This window comes from Trachurus trachurus, assembly GCF_905171665.1.
Source record: "Trachurus trachurus genome assembly, chromosome: 6".
Lineage (NCBI taxonomy): Eukaryota > Metazoa > Chordata > Actinopteri > Carangiformes > Carangidae > Trachurus > Trachurus trachurus.
The window spans coordinates 18,389,279-18,400,434 of NC_139897.1; the positions used below are offsets into that span (position 1 = coordinate 18,389,279).

The window sequence follows — 11,156 nt, forward strand, 5'->3', positions numbered from 1 at the left end:
CCCTTATATGCGAGCAACAGCAATTACACACCTGGAAGGAAAAGAGCACAGGGAGAGATTTTTGCCAGGCCAGCAGAGGGGGACAATGTAACATTAAACAGTACAAGTTATATAATTATTCTGAAAAATCTCATTATGTAGAAAAACTGGTCACACATTCTCAAAATGACACCTATTACTGTATGATTTAATATGGTTCTGAGAAGCAGCCCAACACATAACTTTATATCTATGCAGCACATAAAGGTAATAATAATAATAATGGATTACATTTATATAGCGCTTTTCTACCGTTACCCGATACCCAAAGCGCGTACAGTAACCATTATTCATTCATACACATTCACACCGGTGGTGGTAAACTACGTGTGTAGCCACAGCTGCCCTAGGGCAGACTGACGGAAGCGTGGCTGCCATTTCGCGCCAAACGGCCCCTCCGACCACCACCATGATCATTCATACGCATTCACACGAGGCAAGTTGAAGAAGAAGAAGATCGAGAGGTACCGAGGGCTGTCACAATATCTTACTGGAGGTCTCTGTCAAGAAGAATTCAGCCTTATAGGGGCTACTGTCCAGAACCCCCAAATAGATAGATAGAGGACTCGAGCTTGAGGAGGACATACACCACACACCCATGTGAGGTTTAGAGGGAGATTTTCTTTTCCTTTTTTTTAATGTATTTCACACATTTTATAGCACACAGGCTTCAGGCGCCAACTGGCTCTGCAGACTTGTTCACTCACCCCTGTGGAGCAGCAAGCACTGAAATTTGCATTTACTAGTTGAACCCACCAACCCCAAACTGTATTGGCTGTATAAATAGTCGTTGTACGATAACACGACATTCACTTCCTTCAAGTGACTTAAAGAGCAACGTGACAAATGAGGCGATTACCTGTTCTCAATGATGGCCTCATCTCCTCTTCTTTGCTGTGATGTCACTTCTCCTGTCCTGGACTCACCGCAGTGCGTGGGAACGGAACCTGCTGCTGGCATCCAGCTTTCACCCTTCACTGCCGTTCGTGTCTCTGGTAGACTGGGAAAGAGCTTGTAAGGGGCTCTACTTTCTAATAAATGGCGACCAATATAGTGTTTGGGAGAACTCGTCCAGATGGTTTTACGAAGTGTGTTTAACTTAAGATCAGCAACAACTCTTCTCTATATAACCAAGACACATCCCTGAACAATTGCCACTAATTGAACTCAGTATAAGTTTGCATTGCTTTCTCTGTAATACGGCCTCTCAGCTGACAGACATCTATCTGCCTGTGTTATGTGTGTATTTACTTCATAGAGCCATACTTTGATGTGCATTCTGATACACGTCTTTGATCTTATTTCCAGCGTGTCTGTCATGATGCAGTATCTGAAGGAAAAGGGCAGCTATTGACTTCACAAGAGGCACTGCCGCCAAGCATATGAAAAATATCCCTTTTTTATGTTCAGGAGTCTGGAGTTAGTCTTGGTTTTCAACTCTCTCTCTCTCTGCAATAACTACTTTATTATTGCTGCAAGCTAACATAATCTACCATTAACCATTGGACTCTTTACATTTTTTGTCTGTAACTTTTATTTTCTTTCTCATCATGTATCTGCTGAGTGTAAAGCTGTGTTCCTACTTCTTAAATATGCTGGAGGGTCTCAGCTGACTAGATAGGATGTCTGTATAGGTCAAGGTTTGTCATGCCATTTTTATTGCATTTTCTTTCTGCCACCCCTGCCAATACTTTGTCACTCATTGTCAAGTGAGAAGTGTTTTTGCCCTTTTGTCCTTTTTTAGCTGTTGTTCAAGTGTTAGTATCCAGCATACGCAGCAACTGCAGATCCCACTGATGTCATCACAGTAACTCTTGGGATTTACACACATTTCTTTTAAATGATCTGTAACTAATATAATGAATATCAGATATATCACATTTTTCCCCTTCTCTTTCCACATGAGAAAATAATCACTACCATTATCTACTCCTCTGCCTTTCCTGTTAGAGAAATACTATTTCTACACAATTTTCTATCGAATATATTATACATGTAAGGAAAACAGTAGCATACCAAACAGTGCACTGGCATTAAGCACCCATTAATTTACCCGTGCCTCAGGAGCAGAATAAATAAGAAAATGAAGAGTTTAATGGTGCATTAGTGAGGAGCCAGTGGAACAGGCCCTGGGCTGTATTTTGAACAGGCAACTATTATGAAAACCAACCTGTCACACACTTGAAAGAGCAGACCAGTTGGCATTATACATGGAAACGCAATGTCTCCTCAAGGATAAGATGCAATGTTTCGACTTGTTTCTGAAATATTCGACTACAGAAGACGAAGAGGTTAGTGAGTTCTCCTGTAAATGGAAGAAGTTGTTGAAAGGACAAACCTATATAGTAGTTTAACACATTTAACACACTTGCCATGTTATGTATATAACCTTGTTTCCCATGAAAGACATAAGTTATGGGTAATATAAAGATGCCTTGTCTTATTCTCTGGAGTAAAAGAAAAACACACATTTGTTTTCAATGCAAGGTCAAGAGTATATTTCTATAGGTATTTATCAGTGGGTCTCAATCTCCATTGTGTCACCTCATTCAGTGATAGTGACTTACTAGAGAAACGTATATGAATGAAAATCTTGTTTGCTTTGTCATGGGTCTCTTTTATATTCTAACTTGATTTGACTTTTTTTTTTTTTTTTTTTACCTTTTGATAGATACAGTACATCTAATCAAAACCTCCTGTTGTGAAAATGAAAGCAGAACTTGATTTGCTTTATTCTCTTCTCTCTCATAAAAAAAGAAGAGATGTGAATGATGCTGAGTTAAGACATTGCTGGAAGGCCAAATGAATAGAATATCACACACAGACCTTGCCAGAATATCTATGATTGCCTGAGTGGTTTATTGGTCAATTGATTTCGGTATGCTAGTATGCCATACACCTTCATTGTAGTATTATTATAGTACTATGTGGTGGCTGTAAGCTGTAAAGTTGGGTGATGATTTTCAGGGGATTTGTCACTATGAACAGTCCTCTCACATTACATTTGGCTTCACACATCATTTTTGCTCCTCACATTAGAAGGTGTGAGCTTTAGTGTTACTGAATGTATGTGTGGCTTCTATGGCTTTGTTTGCATTTTAGAAAAAGGGTAAGGGGGCTGGAGGGAGTATATAAATATTTTGTTTCTTCAGGTAGGTCTCCAGGAATGATTAAGATGGCCATATATCATTCAGTTGAGGTACATATCAAGAGAAGCTCATCCTTATCTAGCAAAGCTATAAAACATGATTGTAATATTAGTCAGATCCCTGTAGCATGAGGAGCTGTCTTTATGCCACTGGTGTAAAAACACACAACCACTTAAATAAAACACATCAATTTCTTAGATCCACCCATATAAACCTTATGTTTTATTACCCCTCCATAAAATCCAGAGGAACAGACTGTGGATTCACTATCATCCATCACTTGTCTGACTGTCAGACATCTTTCCCTTTCTCTGATCTACTGTACAACTGTTGTTTACTTGCTACTGATTGGACCAGAATGTATGTAATTACTATCAGGTCCAAATGTTTACTGTTAGCTTGTATATTGTGATATGATTCGATCAGCTGATGATCACAATCTCATTTTATGTGGTTAATTACCAAGTGGAACAGTGTCTCATGAATGCTGATGATGGAATTGACTCATCTTGTTTAGATTGTGATGAAAACCTGCTTAGGATAAAATCTCAATCACATGATGTTCTACAGTTCTATAAACTCGCCACTAAGGCAAAAAACACTTTAACTACAATGTGTGTGTGGCTGTTACTGCAATGTGCAGTTTTAAAATGACATGTGCATAACAATAAAGTTATTATGTAGTATCATGTAAGTCTGTGTGTGTTAGAGTTGCAGATGGATTAATGGCATCAGTGGTGCTTTTATCATGAACTATTTATCAGAAATATACTTAGACAGTATTCTCATTTAATAGCTCTTACAGAGTTTAAACTAAGAAAGTGGTTCATTGAAATTAATTGATATTTAAATGGTCAATATTCAGGATACATTAAGAATAAATCCTTCAGTTCCTATATTTTCAATTTTGTGTCCGTATGATGACTAATTACGGATTTCTTTCTCTTGCCGACATACAATTTAAAATTAATGTACATATTCTCTCCAAGTAATTGCTTTAGTTATATAAAACATAATGAGCCGCACACACATACTCAATATATAAGTACTGCCATTATCAGTTCAGTTGGAAAGTTGTTAAGCAGACAAAGCCCTGTTTAATGTAGAGACAAATCATTTTGACTTATTACTTGATATGTTCAGAGAATAACTGAATAATGCAGTGAATGTTCTCAATGTGCGAATATGTGTGTGTATACATATTCAGCCATGTTAAGTCCTGCGCATTTATGCATGTCAAAGCATTCCTGCAGCAGTAGTACAAAGACAAATGCCTGTAATTTCACTCTGCTTGCTGAACTGAGTCTGGTTTTATACAGATTAAATGTAACAATACTGCAGATTGTTCTGCTATAATCAACTTTAAAAGGCAGTCTACTTGCATTGTTATAATGAATCTACATTTGATATATAATAGATTTTTTAATAGATGCATGTAAAGCAAGAGCCATGTATCAAGGTATACAAAAAGGAATTTGGCCTTGAAGGAGCTTTCTTACAATTTTTTTATTCATCAATAAGCAAATGTATTAGTCAGGTGAAATAAACTAAATGTTCAACAGACTTTGATGAATATTTGATTTTCAGTTAGTTAATGACAGATAAAGTATAATACTGGTGAAAAGAAAGATTTTCTCTTTTTACTGACCTTCAAGTGTTATACGTTTAGACTGAAAACAAGAATCAGACAATACAGAAAAACAACAATAGTTTATTTTTAACCATATTTTGTGTATGAACTACAAACTCTGGTCTCTATAATCGGTCTCCATATCTTTTAAAGGTCATGAAAGAATGCTTACATGAAAATCAATCTCTTATTCTTTTACAGCATGTTTCTTTTTCACTTTTAGAACAGGTTGTTGGCACATGTAAAATCAAAATTTAAAAATTTTTGTTTTTGTTTTGTTTTATTCGCAAAATGTATTTTTTTTAATATATAAATCTACCACTAGAACAGCATTCCCTCTCAAAAAAAAAAAAAAAAAAAATGTGGAAAAAAAGAATATTGACCAAAAATATTTAGATCACTTACATACATGAGACAGCTTGACTAAAATGCAACAAATTTACCATTTAAATTTTCAGACGATTTACCTCCAACTAAAGGCATAAGGGGAAGATGGTTACACTCTCTTATGTCAGCTGAGTAGAATTGTGATCCACATTCCACCACTAGGAATTCAAACACATACTTAATGACACACATCCAGGTCATTCTATGGTTTACAAATGTGCCAGACTCCACAGAAGTGCCATTGTGGGGAAATAAAGAAGAAGAAAATATGACGTGGGGTTATCATTTATCTTGTGTCAGGACTAAAATCACCTGGGGACCTCATGCTATTTAGGAGTCTACCCCCAACATCTGTGTTGTGCACTGCAAGTTCAAAGTGAATAAATAATGTCTTCGGTCACATTTAAATGTACTGCTCTTGATTATCAAATTATTTTGAAACTTACGATGGGTTACCAGGCAGAGTAGCATTTGCACCCAAAAGGAAATTTTCCACTACATCCTCCATAATTCCTAACCTGGATGAAGAGGAAAACCCTGGATGAAACCCAAAAGTAACATAAAATAATGCACACAGGACTAATATTATGAATTACGTCAGCATTAGTCAAGATATGGAAAGTAATTTGCTGAAGAGATTTTACTTAACAGTTTGCAGACATGGAGTATTAACATATATAATCTATGCAATTAATGTATTACATATCACAGGAGGACCCCAGGTAATACTAGTCCTGTGGGAAAGGGGCTTTAGATTATTATCTTGTGTACCGGTAATTTCATTATTTTTCCATATCCTAGACTTGGGGATCTAGGAAGAACTGGTACTGTTCTTCCTCAATACTTTTCACCACTACTTAAAAATGCCGAAGCAATACTGCCAGGGAAGGAGCCTCTTTGTCTTTTAGGTTGAAATCTGCCTGTTTGAGTGGACCACACTCTCCTTAAAAAGGTTTCAAATGTTCATGCCCACTAGATTGACTTTTTGTCAAATTTGGCTATGCAGCATATTGTTAGAGTGAGGCTGAGCAGTATAGTATAGAGTGAACTTGACCAATGAAAAACCAGAGGAAGGCCTTTGTAGCATGGATCCATGAACATCACAGCTCCTCAGATTGACAGTATTGTGAATATTCATCTTTCTTTTTTTTTTGTCGAAATGTATGAGTGTGGAACAAAACGAGCATATAAATGGGCAGCAGCGATTTTGATTATGCAGCAGGAGTAGCTTGCAAAGTTTATGTGGATTGCTGGACACTTTATTACTGCTGTGAAAACCAACATTCCCATCCCTGGAATAAAACTGGAACCACTGTTAATCCAACCTGTAAAGCCCATAGAGGATGAATTAATGAATGCTTGAAACGTACAGCTAACTCTGATTTTTTAGGTGACCTACTACTTCCAGTTTTCAGGATAGTGGTGTACATGGTGACCCCACAGAAAGTACATATCACTATCTTATGTAACAGGAGTTTCTATGAAGTATTCTCATCTGTATTATTCCTTAATGTAACACCTTAATTCATTCTTAAAACAAAATGGAATGAAGCATGAACCTAAGCTTGTTTGTATATATTTTACCAGAGCAGAAGCTGCATTCATTTGTTAAAAACCTAACCAGGGGCAAGTGACAGACATCGGTGTAACCTCTGCATGTCTGGTACCTGGAACCAGTTTTCTTTGTGAAGACTTTGAAATGCTTTCCAGGGCATGAGCACCTGCAGAGCTGTGTAGATCCAAAACCCATGGGCACATCAATTAAAATGTAAATTGTGTTGTCGCTAAGGGAGGGTGAGAGAGACAGGTGCAATCCAAACATCTGGTTGATGCCCGATCCCCCACGATCCCCACATTCAGCCCTAAAGCCTCTTGCAGCATAAGCCCTCTAGCTCAGGGCCAAGTCCTATGGTTTGGCAGGGGCAGGGTGTGAATCTGGCACTGCCAAGCACTACCCATGTGGAAACGTAGCCCACAGATGACAGGCAATGTGCTCAGACAGCTGTATAAAGGGTTTACGCTCTTTCTTCAACTCATCAGTCTGCTTCTGACAGAACTCTATCCTGCAGTACTGCAGATGAGGTAAGGGGCCCAGCATGAAAAAGGTGGCTTCAAAGCAATCATCTTCATATGCAGCAGAACTAAGCACCGTAAGGTAAAGGTGAATCTGTCATACATTAGAAATGTTTCACATAGATGCAGTGAACCTTCGCCAGAATTTAAGATCATCTCCATTTTTCCCCATGACTTTTAATTTGAATTATGTTAACATACCCATTAATGCTGCTCCTGTATCATGACCTTCAGAGATCAGAATTGGTCTTAATGCAGTTATTGACATTTTCTGTATAATAATCATGTCTCCGGAGAAGAGGCTTGGAAATTTAATCAAAACAAGTGGAGATCAGGGATAAAAATCTATTTTGCATATACATTAGGAACACAAAGACTTTCATAGTTAATCTATAGAATTTAATTTAACTAGAATGTACTTCTAATAGTGAGCCTTGACGTTTACAATAGCAATACGCAGGACACATTTCTTCCATTTAGGACCCTCAGTCTATTGATGACAGAGCAGAATGCCTAATATGTATGTGACAGATCTAATTAAACAGTGAACTATGATCAAATTTCATCACTGACAGTTCTGTCAATCACTGTAAAAAATAATGAACAAGTGTTTTTATTCATCCCAGTTACAGATGTTCACAAAGATTTCATCACTTAATCCACAGCTGGAGAAACTCACTAATGTGCTCTAGATTCCTTTTTTACATGGGGAAAATGAGGTTACTATCTCATCTGATCAAAAGTCTGCAGTTTACAAAAAAAGAACAAACAATAATTTGCTTCAAGAGTTTTTCTTTGACAGATCTTCAAACAGAGTTTGAAAGCATATTAGTAAACCAATCCCATGAAATGAGAGGAAGGGGAAAAAACATGAATTAAGTGCTGAAAAAATAATTGCAGAATACAGTTTTTCTTGATTTAACCACAATAGTTTTTTTTCTTAAATAAATAACTTCTGTTTTGTAAAGACACTTTTTGAAACAGTAGACATACCCTAATTCCCAAAGTCATTGAATAAACATCACCACCCGCTGATTTGCCAAACAGATGAGTCTATTTCTCCATGTTTGAGCCACAGTCCTCACATCCACTTATCAGTAATGTCCCGTCAGTAATGTCTTTATGTAATTCCATCGGTTTAATAATGTCTCATTTTGAAAAAAAAAAAAAAAAAGGATTAGATTTGGGTCTCTTGTACATTGTCTTTTGAGCTGGCCCGAATTAACAAAGGTTCGTGCGCTGAGCTGTGTATGGAGTTGATAGTGGAGGCATGGTTGTATGCAGTCTTGTAGGTGTTATAGTGGTTGAGGTGCTCATGCTCAAGAGGAGGCAGAGTCAGGTGGCCCTCCATGCCCGGGCCCCCTGTTACACAGTCCTCGTCCACGTTAATGATCTCAATAGTACGCGTGGGTGCGTGGTGGTTCTGCTGGTGGTGCTGTTTGCGCATCTTGTAGAAGATAATCAGCATGACGGCTGCCATGAGTGTGATGGCAACAAAGCAGCCAATGATGATCTTGGTCGTCTTCATCACCTCATCCAAGCCGTTTAGTGTGTCCTCCCCAGTCAGCTCTGTGACAGGGATTGTGTAAGTCTTCTCTGTGGCACGGGTGGACAGCGGGGTCCGAAATGTGGTGGTCGTTGTAGAGGTGGGTGAAACAGACTCCCATGCTCCAGAAGAGGGGGTGGGGCCCATCTTCTGCTGCACAGTAGTGGTGAAGCCTTCATTATGTGGAGTTTCAATGGTCTCCACTGTCACTGTGGTGAAGTAGCTGAAGCTGCTGTTCTCTGTAGAGGACACGTTGAGTGTAGCAGATGCTGTCGTGTTACCTGCAGAATTACTGACCATACACGTATATGTGCCCGTATCCTGCATGGTAACATTAGTGAAGTTTAGAGTGCCGTCATTCAGCACAGAGATTCTGATCTTGTATGCACCATGTGTCATGATTGAACCATTGGGTGTAATCCAGCTTACTGAGGTCAACGAGCTGGCTCTGCATCTCAACTCTGCAGCGCTTCCCTCTGTCACATTTAGGTCTGCGGGAGGCTCCACAATAACAGGAGCATAACAGTGAAAGTAGTTCTGGTCCAGCTCACCAATGTATCGTCCCTTGTGGTTGGAAGGTGAGCTGCAGCGGGCGCAGCAGCTGGTATTTGCTGGTACCATCTCCTTAAGCCACCAGCTTAGCCAGAGGATGTCACAGTTACAATTCCACGGGTTGTGGTGCAAGTGCACCCTCTCCAGGTGATGTAAAGGAGTGAAGAGATCATGGGGCAACAGGGTGAGGTTGTTGTGGGCAAGATTGAGCTCCACTAGTGACTGCAGGTCATCAAAAGAGTTCCTTTCTATAATCTGGATCTGGGCATGCATCATCCACAGCTTTTGCAAATGGATGAGCCCTTTAAAGGAGCCAGGCCGGATGACAGATAGCTGGTTCCCCGACATCTCCAGTTCATCCAGCTTTACCAGGGGAATAAGGTTGGGAATTTCTTTCAAATTGCACATTCCCAGATTTAAGTAGCGCAGATTGCTCAGCCCTTCAAAGGCCCCCTCAGATATGTAGGAGAGCCGTTTGAGCTCCCCAAGGTCCAACCGCCGTAATGAGGGCACTCTGTTGAAAGCATAGGAGGGAATACTCTCAATGGGGTTATTCCTCAACCAAAGCTCCTTTAGTTTGGACAGGTACTCAAATGCCCCGTTCGGGATAGTGGTGAGGCGGTTATCAAAAAGCTCCAAGGTATTGAGGCTGGCCAGTCCATTGAAGGCTCCCAGCTCAATTTTGCGTATGTGGTTTTTGCTCAACTGCAGGATCTCTAGATGTCGTAGGTGCTTGAAACTGTCCACCTTTATGACCTGAATGAGATTTTCTTGCAGATTCAGGTAGCGAGTGTTGGTAGAGATGCCATCAGGGACATCTCGCAGGCCACGGCGGGTGCAGATGACTTTGCTGAACTGGTTACTACAAGAGCAGACAGAGGGACACGTCTGAGCACGTACCAGCCCTGCCACCACCAGCAGCTGGAGGGCCAGCAGCAGCACAAACAAAGGGTCGGACAAGGCCCGGTTCCACCTAGGACCTCGCATCATCTGCTGCTGCTGAGAGGAGGTCATCTTGTTTAACATTCATAATTCGCTGACTGGTCTTCCACTCTTTGGAAAAGAGGATTTGGACCCACTGGAATGAAAGGAGAGACACAGAGATACATTAGATCACTGCATGTGTTTATCTCATGTTTAAAAATCTAAAATAATATGATGTAATCAGTGGTTTATAAAACTATGAATATCTCAACAAATCATAATTCCAAAAAAAAAAAAAAAAAGATTTGGAGATTTTTACCCAGCAATATTCTTTAGGTTTGTGTATCTGTTGTAGCCACTGATCCACACACATACATGCAAACTTGCAACCTCTATGGAGTGCCTTATATTCCATTCTGTTTCTGGGTGCACTGTCCTCGCACTCTCAATCTCAGTCACATAAAACAAAATCACAATGAAGCCGCCAACCTCTGTGCTGTATCTCTGCAGGAGGAGGAAGGGAGGGAAGAAAAGCAGCTATGACTGCTGTGTCGTGTGATTTATTTGAGATGGGGGGACATAAATAATAAGGAAGCTCACCACCCACCAGTCCTTCGATCTAGTCAAGATATCTGGAAACGTCTGATTACAACTCACAGTTCCTCAAAGGCAAGTATACGACTGGAATGTCAAACCAAAATGGGACCGGGGAGTTTGTTTGTGCAGCTCTTTGTGCGTCATGCCAGAGGAAACTGGAAATACAAACAATGTATTCTTTGATTAAGACGTACTGTGTGCAAGAGATGCACAGTTTCCACTGCTATGGCAGCTACGTATGTGTGAATGAATGATGCAT

At 39.7% G+C, this 11,156-nt stretch overlaps 1 protein-coding gene across 1 annotated transcript; it reads right to left on the reverse strand.

Moving 5' to 3' along the window:
- Window positions 1-8,455: 8,455 nt before the first annotated feature.
- LOC310988012 (leucine-rich repeat-containing protein 4C-like) lies at window positions 8,456-10,402 on the reverse strand (the record flags this gene model as incomplete). Its single annotated transcript, XM_083974494.1, has 1 exon — window positions 8,456-10,402. One exon carries the CDS (start codon window positions 10,400-10,402, stop codon window positions 8,456-8,458), a length of 1,947 nt encoding a protein of 648 aa, XP_083830620.1.
- Between the last annotated feature and the right edge of the window lie 754 nt (window positions 10,403-11,156).